This window comes from Pan troglodytes, chromosome X, assembly GCF_028858775.2.
Source record: "Pan troglodytes isolate AG18354 chromosome X, NHGRI_mPanTro3-v2.0_pri, whole genome shotgun sequence".
In the NCBI taxonomy this organism is placed as follows: domain Eukaryota; kingdom Metazoa; phylum Chordata; class Mammalia; order Primates; family Hominidae; genus Pan; species Pan troglodytes.
In genome coordinates, this window is record NC_072421.2 from 7,515,421 (window position 1) to 7,539,127 (window position 23,707).

Here is a 23,707-nt window from a genome sequence, read left to right on the forward strand (position 1 = left end):
TGGATGTCTACTGAATAAATAATGAGGGCATTCTACATTCCGAGGTCGTGAACAGCCCATATTCCCACTTGGGAACACAACCAGAAACCGTAGTTCCTAGTCATTTCATTGTTCAGGTGTGGTTTCTCAGTATTAATACAGGGAGGTAGGGAAGAGGAAAGGAAGATGTGGGGGTGAAGGGAAAGATTGTCCCCCTCCTCGCTCCTATTTAGGAATAAATCAGGTGGGAGATGTGCTTCCGTAACCAGCTGGACAGTCTGTGTCCCTGAGAGGTGCCCAGAGGGTCCCAGTTTGCACCAACCTCTCCTGAGTCATGCTGGAACCTTCTTTCTAGAGAGCTGTGTTTGGAGAACGGCACACAGAGCCCCTTGACTCCTGGGCCTCCAGCATCTCCCAGGAAGACCTCCAACAGTATGTGATTAAACTATAGACATGCAGCTCAAATAATACTCTGGATGAGCCACAGAACATGTCTTCTTTTCTACAGAAAACGTATTTTCTTAACCCTTGAATAAGCTAGGGATACAAGATCCATTCAAAGTTTAAGGCTCGGTAATAGATTTGAAGATACACGAGGAGGAAAAGGTTACTGATAGGGCTTCAATTTCCACATAGCAACTAACTCTTAAGAAACTATCACTTGCTGAATTCTGGTGTAGTAAAACAGCTACACACAGAAATAGAGCTAAAGAAAGAAAAATAGTTAACATTATCTTAAAAGACTTAAAATATCCCTTCCTTTTCAAACTAGGTTCTATATAAGAGACGTGATCTCAGCTCACTGCAACCTCCTCCTCCTGGGTTCAAGTGATTCTCCCACCTCAGCCCCCCTGCCCCCAAACCAAAAAAAGAAAAAACAAAAACCAAAAAGAAACTCGGGCTTCTCATTCTCATTAGCCACTTCTTCTGGGGACAGCTCTAGGGGTAAAGGGTCCCACTGTTCCCTACCTGCTGGGTAATCAGATCCCTTCAAAAAGATGCTTTCGAGTTTTTGTCCAGTTTTTCTCACTGTTCTTAAGGGGAGAGTTAGCGCAGCTCGCTTAGGTCCTATCACCAGAAGGAGACTTGGTTCGAGTTTTACATGTTAATATTTGATTGGAGTAGGATTCACCTTAGTGTTGGAAGTAAGCCAGAGCCTTGGGGTTTATGTTCCCCTCTCCACCGGCAAGACATCTACCCGGGTATTATTTCCTGACTGATCCATCTGTTTCACAACAATCTGAAATGCCACCTTGATCCTCGCATAAATCCCCAAACATAACGAGGCTGAATTCACTGATTATTCTCACTATTCTAGTTTGGGTGAGGGCAAGTCCGAGAATGTGTACACAAGCATTGTGGAGGCCAGATCGGGTGAGGAAGGTACAAGGAAGGTACAACATGTCCAGGGGTGGGAGAGTTCACGGGCTTTATTGCAAATTAGCCCAGGCCAAACACTTTTAAAAAGCGGATTCCTCAACTACAGCAATGTTATGCAATGCAAGGTGGGGAGCCATACATACAAACAGCACTAGTGCTACTTATGGGTCACGTGTTCTCTGTATTCAATACACCATTCTCCTCCAATCGCAGTGAAGAGAAACAATGCCCAAATTTGCCAATAATCTGTGGTACTACATTAAATGAGATGCTAAACATTTAGCAAGGTTTTAGCCCAAAACATCCAATAATTATTAGTAATAATTACTAGTTAAAAGCTAAAAGATATTTTGAAAATTGACACAATTGTAAAAGACAACTGGTAATGCAGGACCAACGAACTTGATGCACTAGTGTATGGGGGAATAGTGACTAGATTATATTTTTACTGGCTAGTTGTCTGAAACCTTGCTATCAAAAAGACTCAGTGAACACAGTATCATTACAAAAAATGCACAGCTGGTCACCAGCCAACCTAATGAAATGCCCCGAGTAGGGTAGTGGCATTTGTACTAATAGTGGCTACTAGTTCTTTTAAAAAGTGTTTCAAGGAACTACGAGGCATGGATTTTTTTGAGGCATTTGAGTGACAGTCCAGAAATAAAAAAATACATGTTTTAGAGCAGTGGTCCCCAGCATTTTGGCACCAGGAACCGGTTTCGTAGAAGACAATTTTTCCTAGATAGGTGGGGGGTGAAAGGGGCTGGTTTTAGGATGAAACTGTTCCACCTCAGATCATCAGGCATTAGATTCTCATACAGAGCACACAACTCAGATCCCCTGCATGTACAGTTCACACTAGGGTTCAGGCTCCTGTGAGAATCTAATGTGGCCTCTGATCAGACAGGAGGCAGAGCTCAGGTGGTAATGCTGGCTCACTCGCCGCTCACTTCCTGCTGTGCGCCCTGCTTCCTAACAGGCCATGGAGTACTGGTCCATGGCCAGGGGATTGGGGACTCCTGTTTTAGAGGATGCAATAAAACATATATGGAGACTGCAATTTTTTGGTTTACAACTTCGGGGAAGTTAAAGGGCCAAAACCAGCACTGCTATAAAGATTAAGCTATTAGATGTTTTTTGCTGGAAAGTATTTCCAGAGACATGAGCTTTTTCCATAACACATATCAATCACACACACATAAACACACACACACGTGCGCACATGCATGCGCACACACACACGGTGCTGATTAAATGAAGTTTTGTTACATTTTCCATTGTCATACAAGTATCTGCCTTTAAAAGGGAAATAGTGGACCAGGGATTCATCCATCAGTATTTTCTCCACACAAAGCACAGGGCACAGTGCCATCCTGGAATTTCTCCAGCCAAGCATAAAGAAGATATCTGAAGGCAAGACATATGAAGAGTAATTATGAGAGGACAGAACTTCATTCTGTTCTGAGATTTGCTGTTTTTCTCTAGCATTTAGTGAAATTATTTCTTCACTTCTCTGCATTTGACAGAGTGCAGAAGGGCCTCATGCCTCTAATTTGTGTTTTCCCAGAGACCCTCATGCCCCAGGAATGGCTCAGCTCTGGCGTAATTCTGCAGAACAGTACAGGGGCCCGTGTGCATGCAACCTGTGTCGAGGTCTCTGCAGGGCTGTGAACTTGAAATCAACACTGCAGTGCCCCAAGTTCCCGAAGAATGACGAGCAGCTCTCCATCAAAGGAGGACAGATTGTGCTGCTGACTGTAAGCCCTGGAAACCAGTCTGGAGGAACGCAGGTGGCTATGGGTCTGCCAAGAAGCCAGAACACTCACTGAGCTGTGACCTGGCCAAAGCACAGCTCCACCTCCTATCAAAGCTGATGATGTACCCAAGGGGAGAGGGAGAGCCTGAAGGTGAAAAAGACAGCCTCCCCATTGACATCACTGCAGCTGTAGTGGCAGGAGATGGAGACAAGGATCACGAGAATAGGTGTCAGTCAGGGTTTGTGAAATAACAGTACAGAAGAGGAATGCCTTCTCTATTTGTGGGGAACACCACGGGAAAAGAAAAAGAAGGTGATATGGTTTGGCTGTGTCCCTACCCAAATCTCATCTTGAATTGTAGCTCCCACAATTCCCACATGTTATGGGAGGGACTCGGTGGAAGGTAATTGAATCAGGGGGGCAGGTCTTTCTCATGCTGTTCTCGTGATAGTGAGTAAGTCTCATGAGATGTGATGGTTTTGTAAGGGAGAGATTCCCTGCATAAGCTCTCTTTTTGCCCGCTGCCATCCATGTAAGACATGACTTGCTGCTCCTTGCCTTCCGCCATGATTGTGAGGCCTCCCCAGTCATGTGGAACTGTGAGTCCGTTAAACCTCTTTCCTGTATAAATTACCCAGTTTTGGGTATGTCTTTATTAGAAGCGTGAAAACAGACTAATATAGAAGGCCACACTATAGCTGGGAATGTAGGGTTTCTTTGCCAAAGTTTATAAGAACTGAAAATCAAAGAGCAAGAAATAACTACTAAATTCTAATAAGAAATGACATTGGCTATTATTAAAACTAAATGACAGTGTGTGCTCCTAAATCACTCGGTATTCCTGGCATCTTGCAATCTGATAAAATGGCACATACACGAAAGGTTCAATAAAAGCTTACAGAGGGGAATTGAGTCCCTTGGTGTGAATCTGTTTCTTTACCTACAGAATCAGTGACTGGATTCTGTGTCTATTGGCTTCTGCTTCCGTATATCGTGCATTGATAGCCTCTGATTTGGGTGTGGGGACAGGGGAGGAGTCTGTGTTCTCAGGCTGGGAATGAGACCTTGAAGTCAACATAGCAGCTGCTACCTATAGCCTCAATTCAGGAAGGGAAGAAACGTACAAATGAGGACAAGGGAGGTTTTCAGAAGAGAGGGCCTAAGAAGTGGATGGATAAAGGAGGTTGCTGGCTGCAGACGGCATGTGAGGAGAGAGAATCCTCATGCAATGAGAAGCTTCAAGGTTGGCTGAGGGACTCCAGGGTGCCTGGAGGGACAGGAGCAGGCTGAAGGAAAATGTGGGAAAATGGAGTGTTGGCCGTGTTTTCAGAGGTGCTCATGACTTCCAGGCAGTGCAGATTCATGAGCCTGGGGCTCAGACAAGCAGCAGGGTCCCCAAGAGTAGATTTAAGGTAGGAGAACCTCTATTGACACTCCTAGTAAGTGTGGCCTGGCTGAACTTTTACATAAGATTTTCCCAAGGCCCCTTTCCAGACCACTGGGCCCAGGACTCTACCCATGTCCAGAAACCAAGATTTGAGTCAGGCACAGTGACAACAAGTAGCAGATAAGATCACCCAGGGGGATGGGACAGAGTGAGATGAACACCAAAACAACACCTGCACACACACAGATGCTGACATTTGGGGATTGCTGAACCGAGTTCCTGGGTGAGAGGAAGTGCAGAGAGAAACAGTGGGAGCAGTGGATGAGGGCGGATGGGCATGGTGCAGCCAGCAGAGGGAGACGTTGCAGAGGAGCGTGGGAAACGGATGTCTGTGGTTTCAGCAGTCAGGAGCGGCAGATGCCAGGATGAAATGCCCCCCGAGGCGAGGTGAGGAGGCGAGGATGCAGTCGGAAACAGGGATTGTGGCACCTGGCAGCTAATATGGGAACAAGACTGAGGGACACCGAGGTCATCTGGGAGAGCAAGATGCCCCAAGGCTAGTGTTCTGGACACAGACGTAAGGCTGCTCGGGCTGGATAAAGGCAGGACCTGAGAACCAGGGGCTGGGCACCTCAGGGTCGTTTAGAAACAAGGATGCCACGTGCGCTCGGCAGGCAGAGGGCCTCTTGTTGGTGCTGGGTGCTGGGCATTCAGAGAAGGGGGCAGGGGAGTAACGATGGGGTGTTGGGGAGAAGCAGATGGGGCCTCCATGGACTGAGGAACATGCCACAGTGGCATGAGGGTTATTAGAGCTGAAGACAGTAAGCATCAAGTACAGGAACAGAAGGCTTTTGCACTCCCTTCCCTTTCTAAGGAAAGCCTTCCAGAAGAATTCAGTCCTCAGCCCTCATACATCCAATGCTCAGGAGTTTCACAACCAGGGAAGTGTGAGTCTTATCACCAAAGATAAGAAGTCAGCACCTGTCACACCTAGATGAGAAATCGCCCCAAAAGATGTTGTTATAAAACTATCTTATCCACCATCTAGTCTCCTAACGGCCCACTTAGTTTTCCTAAAAGTTTTCCTAAAAGTTTATTCTTCTGTGTGTCCTTCTGCCTCTCTCCCATCCATGTTAAGATGACATACAAATCCGAAATTCTAACTGCCTCCTTGAGTCACATTTTTCTGTGAACTCCTTCGTTGTATGTAAATACAAATCTATCTTTACTCTTGATAGTCTGTCTTTTGTTAGTCTGATTTACAGGCCCCCAATCACTGCACCTAAGAGGGTAGAGGAAACACATTTCCTCTGACAGTGAAATTTGGTTTAAGCAAGTGCCCTCATGCCAGGAAATTCAGAAGGGACACCAAGCCCAAAGGCAAGTTCAATGAAAGAAAAGAAGTGTAAGGACAGTAACTGTGAAGGTCCTTGTTATTACGGTTTTTTAAATAACGAAAGAAGGGAGAAAGGGAAATGAAATAATACCAAGGACAAGTGAGCAGAGGCATGCCTATTTTGTTCAGTGATGATGGGTGACAGGAGGAGGTGGCCTTGAGGCTGGAGCAATCAGGACCCAGGCTGTGGGGTCCTGAGGCCCACAGAGGGTGGCAAACAATGGCAGGTGACGGTCCTCACCCTCTGGAGCAGCTCCAGTGTGGCTGTGCCCGTAACTCAGTGTTGCAGGGTAAGAAGCTGATTCAAGAACATCTAATCTCCCCAAAACCAGAGGTCCAGCAAAGCTCAGCTGGTCACCAAATATTAACTTTTTTTTTTTTTTTGGAGAAGGAGTCTTGCTCTGTCACCCAGGCTGGAGTGCAATGGCACAATCTCGGCTCACTGCACCTCTGCCTCCCGGGTTCAGGCGATTCTCCTGCCTCAGCCTCCCGAGTAGCTGGGATTACAGGTGTGCACCACCATACCTAGCTGATTCTTGTATTTTTAGTAGAGATGAGGTTTCACCATGTTGGCCAGGCAGGTCTCAAACTCCTGACCTCAAGTAATCCACCCACCTTGGCCTCCCAAAGTGCTGGGATTACAGGTGTGAGCCACCATGCCTGGCCCAAATATTAACTTTAAATTGGACATAAGTAGTATACAGCTATTTGTTCTCTATTATTCTCGGAGGAAAAGAAGTTCCAGTTACAGAGGTCAGCTCACACTGACAGCCTGCCTGCTCCTGTCTGCATTCTTTTGGGACATATGCAATGTACGATAAGGATAAGTTAAGATGAAACTTTGTGTAAATGTCACATGCAGTTACAGGTATTAGAAAAATACATGTATTTTTAACTAGCTACATCTTTTTTTCAGTTTTTTTAAATCTAGGAAAGAGTCACAGAGATGCAAAAAGTTCTTCAAATTTGGTACAAGTTGATATGAATATATGCCCAGCAACAGTTTTCTTAATTTCACTTTCTCCTAAGCCTCCTATAACTTTTGACATTACTTATTTTTTTCTAATTGAACTATAAGTTCCCTGAAGGAAATCACATTGGAATCACACCTGGCACTTCCTCCTCCCTTACTGCCTATTTCTAATCTGTCACCCAGTACTCCACTGAGCTCTAAAACACAGACATGGCCAATGTGTCCTTCTAAGAATTTCCAGTGAGCTCAAATGCCTACTGCACCATGTGTAAACTTTTCTGCTTGGTTTCCAAAGTCCTCATGATTGATTCTGTGTTGGCTGCACTCCTGTTGGACTTGTTCTGTTCAGCACTAATCCCACCCTCTGTTCTTCTCTGTAAAAATGCTGAGCATTTATCTCAGGCCCTGTGCCATCCCCAGTTCCCCTATGATGCTCTAATTTGTGCCTGAGTGAACTTTTGGTCTGACTGTCACACTAGGCAGAGCTGCCTCCCCCAATATTGCACTGTAGAGATAGTCCAGCATACAGCAGAGTTGAAAGAATTTCACAGAACACCTGTATCCCTAAGCCACCACCCAGAATGTACTCTCTATTTTTTTTTTTTTCCTTTGAGACAGAGTCTTGCTCTGTCACCCAGGCTGGAGGGCAGTGGCATGATCTCGGCTCACTGAAACTTCCGCCTCCTAGGCTCAGGTGATTCTCCCACCTCAGCCTCCTAAGTAGCTGAGACTACAGGCAGGCACCACCACACCTGGCAAATTTATCATCATCATCATTATTATATTTTGTAGAGACACGGTTTCACTATGTTTCCCAGGCTAGTCTTGAACTCCTGAGCTCAAGTGATCCTCCCACCTTGGACTCCCAAAGTGCTGGGATTACAGGCATGAACCACCACCTGTAAGACTGTATTCTTAACAAGAGGATAGCATAATAGTTTGGGCTGTGAGTAGAAATGTCTAAAGGCTGGTTGAAATGAGCCCAGTCTACCTATTTATGTGGACTTAGCCCTTATTCATTAAGAAATATGCAGGTTTCCAGGAAAAAGAGTAGAATCTACCACGTCCCTTGTTTATTAATTGTGAATATTATCTCACAACTTCAACCCTGGTATTATACAAAAAAAAGACAGATACCGAATATACACAAAACTTAGGCTGGCAAAATGAGTCTACTCTATCTATTTATGCAGTTTAACATGTATAACTTTCTTGAAAATAGAACAGAAAAACAAAAACAAAAATAATTTTTTTAAAACCTGAAATTCAGCTCCTAAAACAACACTAACAAGTACAAGAAAACTAAAACACGCAAAGTAGTGATGGCTAGGCTGTAAAAAATTGATTTCCAGCCGGAACAGTGGCTCACTCCTGTAATCCCAGCACTTTGGGAGGCCGAGGTGGGCAGATCACCTGAAGTCAGGAATTCAAGACCAGCCTGGCCAACATGGTGAAACCCCATCTCTACTAAAAATAAAAAAATTAGCTGGGCGTGGTGGCGTGTGCCTGTAATCCCAGCTACTTGGGAGGCTGAGACAGGAGAATCACTTGAACCCAAGAGGCAGAGGTTGCAGTGAGCCGAGATCGTGCCACTGCACTCCAGCCTATGCAACAGAGCAAGACTGTGTCTCAAAAAAAAAAAAAAAAAAAAAAAAAAAAAAAAAAACTGATTTCCGATTTCTGGTTTTACTTGTAATAAATATCAACCCTAGAAGTGATATGTAAGCAATGCCATCATTTTTGTTTCACAACAATGATGGCATTTTTGTGGCTGGGAACAGAGAGCCCTGGGGTGCCTCCCAGCTTGGTCGCTCAAGTCCCCACCAGGCAATGAGTGTGCTCACACTCGCAAGTCTCAGGACCTGGCGTTCGGCACATGGAAGCCCTCTACCCACTGGGTCTCTGGCCTTCAGGGGATGTGTTGGCAGATGTCGCACCCTGCCTGGCACACAGTGGGCGGGTGCTTTCACTCGATGGGTGCTCATTATCCTGAAGGTGGTTTCTGGGGGGCTTCTGAAGGTGGCCTTATGTTTGCTTGATATTTTTTAGAACAAAATAATGATACATGAATAACTTAGAAAATATTCTCAGTGAAAACTTGATTCTTTAATGTCAGCTCTGTTGGACACTTTCTCCTAGTAAGATGGGAATTAATATTTAACATAATTAATAACCCTTTGGTCCTACTTGTTTTTGACTACTTTCCTATGACTACTACTACTACTATGCCTAATTAACCTGGTGACACCTATGGCATGATCAATTCCCTAAGGCAATTCCCTAAGAGATTCAGAAGTCTCTTCAGTGACTGATGATTTAATGGAATGCCCTTGAACTCTGGAGGCATGCTGCTCCTGTGAGCTCACACCCACACTGCGGGCAAGAAGAAGCAGCAGGGCCTGACTGAAGAGCTCCAAGATCGTCCACACGGCCCCTGGCCACTGCCTCCTGTATTCCTGACACAAACGCCAAGTACAAAACCAGGGCTGCTTCCCTGACAGGAGCTTGGGAAAATCTTCCTTTAGTATTACAATATGCACATCACAGGAGGAAGACCCACAATGTGTCACTGTCTCTAAGTAAGAAGCATGAGAGGAAACATTTCATTTCTGCAAGAGAAATATATCTGTAAGTAAATGTAGATTAATAATAAGGAAAATGTTTAGAACTTTCTAAAAGCTAAATGACTTTTAAAAAATGCAACTGCTCATTTTTCTTTGACAAGTCTAAAACAAACATTGTCAATGAGAACACCAAGATGTTAAAACACAATTCATTCCATGGGCCTCTTTGCAGGGTACCTTGTGAGAGAAATTCCTCCTCATGAGGGCCCTTGCTTTGTGGGTTTCACCATAACTGGTCCCATGCAATGGCAGCATGTGGTTTCCACATACACTTTGCTTCCATATACATTTTAAAACATGGCTAATTTTTTGTGGAGACAGGGTCTGGCTATGTTGACCTGGCTGGTCTCAAGCTACTGGGCTCAAGCATCCTCCTGCCTCAGCATCCCAAAGTGCTGGGATTACAGGTGTGAGCTGCCACACCCGGCTGTGCATGGTGGTGTGTGCCTGTGGTCCCAGCTACTTGGGAGGCAGAGGCAGAAGGATTGCTGACGCCCAGGAAATGGAGGTTGCAGTGAACTACGATTGTGCTACCACCGCCTATGGCCTGGACAACAAAGGGGACCCTATCTGAAAAACAAAACAAAACAAAACCAAAACCAAAAAACCCCACATGAAACACCATGTTTCCATTAACAGAGTACCTTGCAAAACAAGGACTGCCTGTACTTGAAATTCCATTTAATTGCCTTAGCTATAGGAACAGCTCATGTTAACAAGGCAAATATTTCACCTTGTCTTTATCAGTTTGTAAATACAGAACTGAATGCAAGTGCCAACATACTCTGATCGCTTCTGGGACATGGTTATGGAGTGCAGCACCTTCACTTTTCTAGTGAACAATAACTCAGGTTAAACAACAACAACAAAAATGGTGTTTCTGGGAAGAAGGCTTTATAGCCTGAAGCTATGGAATAATTCTTCCACAAGGGGGAAATTCTGAGGGAAAAGGAACATGTTGCAGAGGAATTTGTAACAGGGTGCCAAGCATGCAGACATACACATGTCCAGACATAAGAAGCAGATACATGTTCCCACTGGGAGCTGTTCCAGCCGCACCTGGAGGCTCAGCCTTGACTCTCTGACTTACTAGCTGGGAGGTCTCAGGCACGTCCCACCTTAAGCAATTGCAGTCAAGTTGAATTCAGTAATGAGACTTAAATCAAGAATGAGATTTCAATCAGCCCAGGTATGTGTGTTGCTAAGAATGCCCCACTGTCTTTCAATGACTGTTTATAGCTATGGCATCATAAAAACTACACACCTGGTTTTTGTCCCCAGTTCATGACATGGAGCTCCTAAAACACTTGGAATTTCTGAGTCATTAATAAGCCATTTTCAACCTAATAAGATGCCTCTAGTGGACCCAGGATAGCTTTAGGACAGGGTCTGGACATCAGAAAGACCAAATATGCGATTAGAAGATTGGGTCTGGGCACGGTGGCTCATGCCTGTAATCCCAGCACTTTGGGAGGCTGAGGCGGGTGGATCACGAGGTCAGGAGTTCAAGACCAGCCTGGCCAACATGATGAGACCCTGTCTCTACTAAAAATACAAAAATTAGCCAGGCGTGATGGCACACGCCTGTAATCCTAGGTACTCAGGAGGGTGAGGCAGGAGAATCGCTTGAACCCGGGAGGTGGAGGTTGCAGTGAGCCAAGATCATGCCACTGCACTCCAACCTGGGCAACAGAACGAGACTCCATCTCAAAACAAACAAACAAACAAACAAGACTGGAACTTTCAGCCCTCCCCCTCATCTCCAGGGAGGGCACCTTGGCCTGGATTGAGTTCAATGAGCAATCGTCAGTGATGTCATCACTCACACCTACGTAAGAAAGCTCCATAAAAACCTCTACATAAGGGGCCTGGGGAGCTTTGAGTTTGGTGAGCACATGGAGGTGCTGGGAGGGTCAGGTGCCCAGAGAGGGCAGGGGAGCATTGCAACCACCCACCATACATTGGCCAATGCCTTGCTTCCATTTGGCTGTCCCTGAGTTTTACCCTTCATAACAAAGCAGCAAGTGTATGAAAGTGTTTTCCTGAGCTCTGTCAGTCATGTTAGGGGATTATTAGACCTGAAGAGAGGATTGCAGGAACCCCCAATTTGTAGCCAATCAGAAGTACAGGTGGCCCCTGGAACGTGCAATGGGCGTCTTGTGGGACTGGGGCCTTAACCTTCGGGGTCTGGGCTAACCGTAGGAGTCAGTGTCAGAACTGAACTGAATTGCTGGATGCCCACTTAGCTTCAGAGAATCAGAGGCCTGTGTACTGAGGCACAGGTTCCGGCTGCCTCTATAGGCTCAAGGTAGTAAGTTGCACCCTGGGCAAAAAACAAAACAAAACAAAACAAAACAACAACAACAAAAAACAGGTCTTTCAAGACTACTCCGGTAGCTCCGCTTTATTGGGAAGGAGGTTTCTGAGTAATTTCCCTGAGCTCGTGATTGGTGTCACTGGTTAGTGATGAGAGGTGAGGCCTGAAAAAGACCTCTCACTGAAAGGCTCTTCCCCACAAACCACAAAAGTCCTCACATGCAGGAACCCAGGGGAAGCAGGCATTTGCAGAGACTCCCCGACGGATGCCCTCCCCAGCTGCTTACACTTACATCGCCAGTGGGAGCCCCCCTTTCAAGGGTGACTTGCTGTGATTCTGGAATCTGTACCTGCAGATCGTTCAGGCCAAGGACTCCATCTTGGCAGTCACAGAACGGTCAGAGGAATCTGGAGCCAGGCCCAGCCACCACGAGCGGTCGGCTCTCTAAACGCTCTGCCCAGGTCACCTGAGGAGGAGCCTTATTTAACAAGAGGGAGCCAGGGGCCGTCTCCACTGCATACCCTGCATGGTCAAGCAGCCGCGGTGCGGGACAGGGGGTGCCACGGCATACAAGCCCACCAGCTGCCACTTTCCAATGGAGAAATGGATGGAAGTCCAAAAACTTGGCGATGAAAACCCAGCGTCACTACACAAGCAAAAACTGCAGCAACCAACGAGCACTCTATAAGCAGTTGGGGAGGGGAAGTGAATTTTAGTGATTTACATCTGAACTGCAGTGAATACTCACCTTAAAGCCTGCACCTAGACAATAAGACTGTTTTAAGCCCCACATCATTAAAACCGCCGCTTCCCTGGAAAATGTCTGAATAGGCCTTGTTCTGGCACTGTAAGCTTCTCAGATTGTCCCTGAGACCCAGTGGATTCTGGCTGAGTCTCCCTGGCCTGGTGACTTAGGTGCGGCCACGATTCCTCACAAAATCTTCCAACCAGACCATCTCCCTGCCCACATACCCAAGTTCTAGGGAGCATTGCAAAGTGGCCTTCAACAACACAAACCACAACTTTTCACATTTAGCAAACACTACGTGGATATTATTTGGTGGAACATGGTTGTGGAACACGGCCCGTGTCACCGGCACCCACTTACCTTCTCCATAGCAGGAGGGGGAGAGAACCTCTTGGCACAAGCTAGGAAGATGTCCGGGTCTGGCTTGCCATGCTGCACTTCGGGGTCATCTCCCAGCACAATGTGGGAAAACAAGCTGAAGAACTCCTTGTGGCGGCTTGTCTTCATATCGAACGACGCGGACCCCGAGCTGGTGGCCAGTGCAAAGGGGATGCCATGTTTCCGCAGGTGGATGATGAGTTTCTCCGCCCCTGGGGAGGAGGAGGGAAGGACTGAGGTGAGGGGCAAGGCCACCACCATAAGACCTTCTTGCAGGGACAGTCCCTCCAGCTGTGTGGCAGCACACTCTCAGGCTGCTCCTTTTGAGGAATTTCTGACCTAGGACAGATTGTCTAAAAGCAGTTGTCAGCTCCAAAACATCCCTGCTCAAATAAAACAAACCAAAAAATCAAAAAAGCTATTGGCGGTTGAGCGATACATTTCCCAAAGGAACAGAAGAAGAGCGCACTGGGAGGCACTGCTGCTTTGCCTGCTGGGCCTCCTTATGAAACGTGGAGAAGGGCAGAGAGCAGGCCCAGGAGGTGACTGGACCTGGGATCTGGCCAGGGCACCGGGGAAGGCCCTTCAGCAGGGCCTCGCTGAACCATACTTTTTTTCCAAAGCAGTAAATACACAAGGACTATGCTTTTGGTGTTTTCTGCAAAAACGCTGTATTCTACAGAAAACACTTCAATCATTCTTCACCCTGCTAAGGAGAGGAAATTACACAAAGGCCTCCACCAGATGCTGAAGAAGGCTGTGGCTGAGGGACTGCTGTAGCGCTACTTAACAAGGGATCAGGGGACAAAAGAAAGCTGCTGAACACAGCTGATCAACAGCAACGTGCCATATGAAAAGAGCATCCTCACACTGTCATTAGCCACACGGATTAACTACAGGCACCACACAGGTCCATGGAGGTCATCATAGAACCAATCATGAGAGGACTAGTTATCAGAAAGAATAAAAAATACCAGGAGTCCTTCCTACCTTTAACTTATGCTGACTAGCACAACAGGAACATCTAAATCCACACAAGGTGTGACGGTTTGTCTAAAATTTTATTTTATTTTTGAGACAGGGTCTCGCTCTGTTGCCCAGGCTGGAGTGCAATGGCTGATCTTGGCTCACTGCAACCTCGGCTTCCCAGGTTCAAGCGATTCTCCTGCCTCAGCCTCCAGAGTAGCTGGGACTACAGGCATGTACCACCACGCCCAGCTAATTTTTGTATTTTTAGTAGAGATGGGGTTTCACCATGTTGGCCAGGCTGGTCTCAAACTCCTGACCTCAGGTGATTCGCCTGCCTCGGCCTCTCAAAGTACTGGGATTACAGGCATGAGCTACCACGCCTGGCCTAAAATTATTTTAAATAATTGTATAATCATGCCTATTTTAATAATGTCATGATTTAATGTCCCTACTTTGTCAATTGTTACACAAAAGAATCAACAGAGTCATTTTTTCCAAACACCTAAAGTCATTCAGGATAAGGTAACAGATATCTGGAGCACCTGACCCTCTAAAGATTTTTAAAAGGAAGGCATGGACAGATCATAATGTAGTTCCAGGACAAAGTTAAATAAAGCAAATGAAATCAAGCAAAATCTAGCACTCCACTGGGTGTAGAATTCATAGTGTCTAACATTCAATCAAAAATTACCATGCTGCAAAGAAGCAAATACCACCCACAATCAGGAGAAACAGACACAGAAATGATAGAGACAGATGGAATTAGCAGATCATGACCTTATGTAACGGCTTTATAAGTATTATAAACACACCTAAGATAGACACTATCAGAATAAAAAAGAAAAACAAAAGACCCAACTACATGTTGTCTACAGAAACCTACTTTAAATATAACTACACAGATAGATTGAAGATAAAAGGATAGAAAACTACATACCACATAACTATTGCTCAAAAGAGAGCCAGGTTACTTGCATTAATAACAAACAAGCCTTTAGAACAATGAATGACTATCATCAGGGATAAATAGGGACATTTCATAATGACAAATAGATCAGTTCATCAATAAGACATAATTCTAAATGTGTAAACATCAAATAGCAGAGCTTCAGAATGCATAAAGCAAAAACCAATAGAACTGAATGGAGAAACACAAACATAGAAGGAAGTTTAAAACTCCTCTATCAGTAATTGATAAAACAAGTAGACAGAAAAGAAGTAAGGACACAGCAGACTTCAGAACCACTGTCAAGCAACCTGACCTAATTGACGTTTATGTAATACTTCTCCCAACAACAGCAGAAACCACATTATTTTTAAGTGCACGTGGAACATTCAACAAGAAATATCCTATTATAAGGATAAAACTATTCTCAAAAATTATAAAATACTTAAAATCATACAGAATGCCTTATCTAACGATGGTAGAATTAAAATAGACATTAATAATAGGAATGTGGAAAATCACAAATATTTGGATGTTACACTTCTATGTAAGACATGGGTCAAAGATGAAATCACAAAGGGAAACTAGGTAATATTTTGTAGAGAACTAAAAACTACCAAAATTTCTGGGATGTGGCTAAAACATTGCTTCGATGAAAACTGATGGCATTGAGTGATATGTTAAATAATAAGGTCTCAAATAAGTGATCTAAGTTGCCACATTGAAAACCTGAAAGACTGTGTGGTAGATAGAGCTCCCCACCCCCCCCTCCCCTCTCCCCTCTTTCCACGGTCTCCCTCTGATGCCGAGCCGAAGCTGGACGGTACTGCTGCCATCTCAGCTCACTGCAACCTCCCTGCCCGATTCTCCTGCCTCAGCCTGCCGAGTGCCTGCGATTGCAGGCGCGCGCCGCCACGCCTGACTGGTTTTCGTATTTTTTTGGTGGAGACGGGGTTTCGATGTGTCGGCTGGGCTGGTCTCCAGCTCCTAACCGTGAGTGATCCGCCAGCCTCGGCCTCCCGAGGTGCCGGGATTGCAGACGGAGTCTCGTTAACTCAGTGCTCAATGGCGCCCAGGCTGGAGTGCAGTGGCGTGATCTCGGCTCGCTACAACCACCTCCCAGCCGCCTGCCTTGGCCTCCCTAAGTGCCGAGATTGCAGCCTCTGCCTGGCAGCCACCCCGTCTGGGAAGTGAGGAGCGTCTCCGCCTGACCGCCCATCGTCTGGGATGTGAGGAGCCCCTCTGCCTGGCTGCCCAGTCTGGAAAGTGAGGAGCGTCTCTGCCCGGCCGCCATCCCATCTAGGAAGTGAGGAGCGCCTCTTCCCGGCCGCCATCACATCTGGGAAGTGAGGAGCGTCTCTGCCCGGCCGCCCATCGTCTGAGATGTGGGGAGCACCTCTGCCCTGCCGCCCCGTCCGGGATGTGAGGAGCGTCTCTGCCCAGCCGCCCTGTCTGAGAAGTGAGGAGACCCTCTGCCTGGCAACCGCCCCGTCTGAGAAGTGAGGAACGTCCTCCCTCCTCGTCCGGGAGGGAGGTGGGGGGGTCAGCCCCCCGCCCGGCCAGCCGCCCCGTCCGGGAGGTGAGGGGCGCCTCTGCCCGGCCGCCCCTACTGGGAAGTGAGGAGCCCCTCTGCCCGGCCAGCTGCCTCGTCCGGGAGGGAGGTGGGGGGGTCAGCCCCCCCGCCTGGCCAGCCGCCCCGTCCGGGAGGCGAGGGGTGCCTCTGCCCGGCCGCCCCTACTGGGAAGTGAGGAGCCCCTCTGCCCGGCCAGCCGCCCCGTCCGGGAGGGAGGTGGGGGGGTCAGCCCCCCGCCCGGCCAGCCGCCCCATCCGGGAGGGAGGTGGGGGGGTCAGCCCCCCACCTGGCCAGCCGCCCCGTCCGGGAGGGAGGTGGGGGGATCAGCCCCCCGCCCGGCCAGCCGCCCTGTCCAGGAGGTGGGGGGCGCCTCTGCCCGGCCGCCCCTACTGGGAAGTGAGGAGCCCCTCTGCCCGGCCAGCCGCTCTGTCTGGGAGGGAGGTGGGGGGGTCAGCCCCCCGCCCGGCCAGCCGCCCCGTCCGGGAGGGAGGTGGGGGGGGTTAGCCCCCCGCCTGGCCAGCCGCCCCGTCCGGGAGGTGAGGGGCGCCTCTGCCCGGCTGCCCCTACTGGGAAGTGAGGAGCCCCTCTGCCCGGCCAGCCGCTCTGTCTGGGAGGGAGGTGGGGGGGTCAGCCCCCCGCCCGGCCAGCCGCCCCGTCCGGGAGGGAGGTGGGGGGGTCAGCCCCCCGCCCGGCCAGCCGCCCTGTCCGGGAGGTGAGGGGCGCCTCTGCCCGGCCGCCCCTACCGGGAAGTGAGGAGCCCCTCTGCCCGGCCAGCCGCCCCGTCCGGGAGGGAGGTGGGGGGGTCAGCCCCCCGCCGGGCCAGCCGCCCCGTCGGGGAAGTGAGGGGCGCCTCTGCCCAGCCGCCCCTACTGGGAAGTGAGGAGCCCCTCTGCCCGGCCAGCCGCCCTGTCCGGGAGGGAGGTGGGGGGTCAGCCCCCCGCCCGGCCAGCCGCCCCGTCCGGGAGGTGAGGGGCGCTTCTGCCCGGCCGCCCCTACTGGGAAGTGAGGAGCTCCTCTGCCCGGCTACCACCCCATCTGGGAGGTGTATTCAACAGCTCATTGAGAACGGGCCATGAAGACAATGGCGGTTTTGTGGAATAGAAAGAGGGGAAAGGTGGGGAAAAGATTGAGAAATCGGATGGTTGCCGTGTCTGTGTAGAAAGAGGTAGACATGGGAGACTTTTCATTTTGTTCTGTACTAAGAAAAATTCTTCTGCCTTGGGATCCTGTTGATCTGTGACCTTACCCCCAACCCTGTGCTCTCTGAAACATGTGCTGTATCCACTCAGGGTTGAATGGATTAAGGGCGGTGCAAGATGTGCTTTGTTAAACAGATGCTTGAAGGCAGCATGTTCGTTAAGAGTCATCACCACTCCCTAATCTCAAGTACCCAGGGACACAAACACTGCGGAAGGCCGCAGGGTCCTCTGCCTAGGAAAACCAGAGAACTTTGTTCACTTGTTTATCTGCTGACCTTCCCTCCACTATTGTCCTGTGACCCTGCCAAATCCCCCTCTGCGAGAAACACCCAAGAATGATCAATAAAAAAGAAAAAAAAAAAAAAAAAGAAAAAATAAAGCAAGAAGAAGGCTGGCCCTCCATAAAAAAAAAAAAAAAAGGAAGGGCTAAGTAGCCTGCAGCTGTCATTTCTTAGTTCTTATAATTTGTCAATTATAACAAAGTGAAACGTGAAAAAAAAAAAAAAAAAAAAAACCTGAAAGAAAGAAGTTCAAGGATTTAAGCTTTTACCTTAAGAAAGTGAAGGAAAAGAGCAAATTAAACCCAAAACAAATAAAAGGAAGGAAATAATAAACATGAGAGAGAAAATCAATGAAATAAAAGTAGAATACAGAAAACCAACTAAATCAAAAGCGAGTTGTTTGAGAAGAGCAATTAAATTAGTAGACTCCTAGCTAAACTGATCAAAAAAATAAAGAAGATCCAAATGTACTAACATTAGGAGGGAAAGAGGGGACAGACATCACTACAGATCCTAACATCGATAAAATGATAAAAACTTAATTATTATAGGATTAATGGCAACACATTTGACCATTTAGATGAAATGAGATAATTCTTTGAAAGATATAAAACTCCCTCAAGAAGACACAAATAACCTGAATAGCCTTCTGCCTATGAAAGGAATTGAATTTATAATTAAAAACCTCCTTCCCACATCTAGGATCAAATGGCCTTGCTGGTAAATTTACCAACTTCCCAAGAAAAAAAGAATGCCAATTCTAAACAGACTTTTCAGGAAATTGGAGGGAACACCTCTCAACTCATTTTACATTTTACATCAGCACTTCCCTGATCCCAAAACCAGATAAAAGCCAGACAAGAAAACGACAGATCTCATGAACATACATACACATACCTCCACGCATAAAAACAATATTCAATCAGTGTAGAAGTACTCCACCTAAAGAGCTTCTACAGAACTTGAATCCATTAGTTAAAAATACTAAAATGCCAGACTATTTCATTAGTTTGCAACAACCACTGATTAGTATCACAGAGGACTATATTTATTAGCTAAATTTCAATTTAAACCTTAACCTAACTGATGGATGAGATAAAAGGCTCTAATTTTTTTAAAAAAGAGACAGTCACATGTGGCAGTGCGTCCTGTAACCCGTTACTTGGGAGGCAGAGGCAGGAGAATCGCTTGAACCTAGGAAGTGGAGGTTGCAGTGAGCCGACATAGCGCCACTGCACTCCAGCCTGGGTGACAGAGCCAGACTCCATCTCAAAAAAAAAAAAAAAAAAAAAAAAATTAGCCAATCATGAACTTCTGTCTGGATATAAACAGTGATTAAAGCTGAGTATCAAAACAATCTGAATTTAAAACAAGATTTTTAAATTGCTAGATCACACAATTTTAAACCAATATTTTAAAAAATGGAGCACACTTAAACACATGGCTCTGTAAAACACACTGTATAAAGAAAATTTTCTTAAAGTACTTTGGTGCTATTAATTTTAAAAACTTAAACAGATTATTTTATTATTATTGTTTTCAGACAGGATCTTGCTCTGTGACCCAGGCTGGAGCAGAGTCGAACAATCATAGCAGCCTTGACCTCCTGGGCTCAAAACGATTCTCCAGCCTCAGCCTCCCGAATAGCTGGGACTACAGGTGCATGTCACCATGCCTGGTAAATTTTTTTATGTTTTGTAGAGACAGGGTCTCCCTATGTTAGCTAAGCTAGTCTTGAAGTTCTGCTTCAAGTAATCCTCTTGCCTCGGCCTCTCAAAGCCCTGGGCTTAGAGATGTGAGCCACTGTACCCGGCCGATTATTTTATTTTAGCTTATCATTCTTGCATTTCTATTGCTGTGAATTATTTCTAAGGTGGAGTAGATAAACAAACACACACCAATGTGTCTAGACTGGAATGCAGCTCAACATTCTTATTGATGGAGAATGAATCAAAAACGGTTTTGGACGACTGCTTTACACCACCACAACATACTGAGATCTCCAAAATGCTTGGGACTCCTATGAAGACGAAAGCCAAGACAAGACTATGACCACAGTCAGAGATTACGGGACACCCGTCAATTATACGCCCTCTTTGGGCCTCAATTTTGTCATCTGTCAAAGAGCAATGATTAACGTTCCTCATGGAATTAATTCACAAGAAGAACAATGCCTGGAAAATGACATGGGTGAGGAAGCCCCAGATAAATGTTAGGTAGTGTCGTTATCATCAGATATAGCTCCAGTGTATCATCAGGAATGAACGATCCTAATCACCTGATTCAAAACTGCCTGATGCCTTCACAAAGTTTTTCATCTTTTAAAAAGTGCACACAAACTTTGTCTTACTCACTGGCCTTCCCTGAGAAGTAAAAGACTAAAAAATGCAAATGGAGTTCTGTTCTAGGGAGAAGCTGGTTATGTGTATAAATGAACTCCAGTTCCAAGCTCCTAGAATTTGGTGTGCTTCCGTGGGTTTACAGGAAGGGCAGAGAGACAGATATCTAGATATCTGTTGCTCCAAACAATCAGCTCACAGGACACATCTCCAGGGGAAGAACTGGGGAATGTGGAGAATCAGCACTGTGAGTGGGAAGAAACGCTCCTGCTTTCCTCCATCCTAGAGACCCAAGGTGGGTGAGAACAGGGATGTGCAATTAAACAGGATTAAACAAAGGAAAGAGGCAGAAGACAGGCAGCTGCCGCACGGTCTCAGGTATTCGTGGCATTCTTTTGTTGGGTGATCTGGCCATCAGAACCCTACGAGCCTGAACATTCTCTGTACTACCTAAGACCTGCAGTGAGCAACAGAAGCAAGTGGGGGGTACCGGGGGTTGACAACGCAAAGTGGGAGAGGGAACCCCTTAGAGGGCCATGCATGTCATTAACGCTGTGTGCCGAGAACCATGTCCTGGGCCTCAGTCTAGAAGAGCTCTATGAAGTGAGACATGGAAGACAGCCCGTGCCACTGGGGCAGACGATGTGGTCAGCTGATGGATGCCACCTGGCTACCTGTGAGAAGACGCTGATGCTATCCCAGGACCAGACACACCTGTGGGATTCTGCTGAGCCTCCACTTCCTGCATGGGCATCCTAAGGGTGCCTGGCCCGTCACCCCACCCCACCATGGGGAAGGTGCTTTGGCATGCTGTCTTTCTTAGGGGCTACTTTTGCAACTGCCTGAACAGCAGGTGTTATGCTTCAAAAGCTTTGTGTGACTGAGAGCAGTGGGTTGAACGGTAGCCCCCAAACAGAAGTCCTCACCCATGGTACTTCTGTCTTGTTTAGAAAAAGGGTCTTTGGAGATGTAATTAAGTTAAAAATCTTGAGATGAGCTCACTCTGCCACGTGGAAACGGAGGCAGAGACTGAAGTGATGTGGCCACAAGCCCAGGGATGCCTAGAGCCCCCAGGAGCTGGGAAAGGCAGGAAGGATCCTCCCCTAGAGCTTACAGAGGGAGTGTGGCCCTGAGACACCTTGATTTCAGACTTCCAGTCTCCAGAACTGGGAGACAGTCAACTTCTGTTATTAGAAGTTGCTGAGTTTTCGGTATCTTGTGGCAGCAGCCCCAGGAAATGAATACACAAGTGCTCTGTTCTTGAATGTGAATGAGCAGAACAGACACTGCCAGGTGTTTGTGGAAGAAGACTCAAACAGGCAGAAGACAGGAATCTGCCAGAAAAAAATGACAATCCAGAGAAAAGTGGGCGAGGAAGCAACAGTCATGATAATAATTAGTATTCACGGAGACATATAAGTTACTGAGTCCTTAAAACAAAAACAGAATGCTAGAAAAGAACAATTCCCAGAAGAAGAAAGAACATATGAGGATTAAAATAAATCAGGAGAGGAGGGCCGACACAGGCAATGTCAGCTACGACACCAAGCTGTCTGGGATGCGGTTCAAGGCGGTTGTAGGGGGCAGGTGGTGGACAGACGGCTGCTCTTTCTCGTTCCTTAGAAATATGTCCGGTTTGGCTGGGCATGGTGGCTCATGCCTACAATCCCAGCACTTTGGGAGGCCGAGGTGGGCGGATTACTTGAGGTCAGGAGTTGCAGACCAGCCTGACCAACATGGTGAAATCCCATCTCTACTAAAAACACAAAAATTAGCCAGGCGTGGAGGCACATGCTTGTAATCCCAGCTACTCGAGAGGCTGAGGCAGGAGAATCACTGGAACTCAAGAGACGGAGGTTGCAGTCAGCCGAGATCACACCACTGCACTCGACAGAGAAAGACTGTCTCAACAACAACAACAAAAAAAAAAAAAAAAAGAAGGAAAAAAAAAGAAATACGTCGTGATTTTTAAAACATTGACAATATTCAAATATACACAGAAAGAAACTGCCTGATTGATATTGCTTTATTTCCTGTGAGGCAGTTTCACTTCCTGAGGACTACAGAGAAACCCTGTCACCCTCCGGCCTCCATCCTCTTCCTAAGGCTCAGAATCTGAGCTGTTACCTGCATCTTTGCGGGTGAAGATATAGCTCATGTGCTATCACTTCCTGGAAACTTTACCAGGCTCCTCACACCCTTGTAACCCGCTGGGATTCACCACAACACCTCTGCAGTTATTGCAGTTGTATGTATGTGGTTAGAAACTTCCACTCAAGAATGAGTCACAACCTCTGCACTCCCAAGACCCCATGCAGACATCCAGTGAATAAACTGCTTATTTCCTGCCCTCTGTTTTCCTCATCCTCGTACTCCATCCTCTCTGTTCTTAGGAATGGAAAGCAGTGGTGGGGGCAGGAATCATTCCTTTTCCTTGCAGTACATGTGTGCAGCATGGAATAGAAAGTGATTTCAGATACATAGTGGGAAGGTGAGCTAGTTTTCCTTTGACTCCATCCATGGCTTATGAAGCAAGCTGAATGCTGGCTGTGGGGGTGTGAGGATGGCCCCTGCACTACACAACAATGCTCAGAGTTTCTCAGGGTTTGTGTTTCCAATTAGGAGGCCACGCTTGGCTGGCACATGCTGGGCCCTCAATAAATATCTATGACCGATATTGAATGGACAATTAAGGCAAAGGTCATTAAAAATAACATTTGGCTATGTGAAAATCACTCAGATTCTAGATTTTAAGTGTTCTCCCCACAAAACATGATGAGAAAGTGAGATGATGCATGTGTTCATTAGCTTGACGCAGCCACTCCACAATGTATACACACTTCAAAACACGTTGTGTGTGATAACTATATACGATTTCTATTTGTCAATTAAAAAATAAATAAGTTAAAAAAATAGCATCCGGTTATCCGAGTTCATGGTGGGGAGCCTTCTCATGAAGCAGTTAGCATTCTCCTTTACACAAGACAGACCTGTTACTCTCTAATAAGATGCTGCCTCCTGGAAAATGTGTACCCAGAGAGCACACACGGTCCAGCAGACGTCGCTGTTGTGATATAGCACACAGAGGCAGGGGATAAGATTCGATGTGATTGACAGGCACATTTAACCAAGAGAAAACTTTCAAGATCTGATGGAGTAATGCAGGGTTTCCATTCTTATTTCTTGCCTACATGAAGTTCCTTGAGCGAGCTGAAAGCACTTACTGTTGCGAGGCTTCCTAAGGAAACATCAGTTCCAGGTTCTTCACAAATGTCACACGTGATCTCACAAGGGTACCATGTTCTGAACAACACTGAGCTTTGGAATACTAGAATTGTTGGCACTTCACAATGCAAGGACTTGTCTCGCTCTCTGAACCCTGGGTTTTACGTGGGCAACTTGGCAAGTCCACGAGCCTTCGGTCATCAATGGACAGTCAGGGGCCACATGCAGGAAGCTGT

General features: G+C 46.9%; 1 protein-coding gene across 2 annotated transcripts in view; it reads right to left on the bottom strand.

Annotated features, from left to right (window-relative positions):
• PUDP (pseudouridine 5'-phosphatase) overlaps positions 1-23,707 on the bottom strand; it is a 101,663-nt gene that overhangs the window by 15,362 nt on the left and 62,594 nt on the right. For both annotated transcript variants that reach the window (XM_016943074.3, XM_016943076.4), the window contains exon 3: positions 12,922-13,151. In XM_016943074.3, the coding sequence (XP_016798563.1) occupies positions 12,922-13,151 (230 nt within the window). The remainder of the gene's footprint in view (positions 1-12,921; positions 13,152-23,707) is intronic.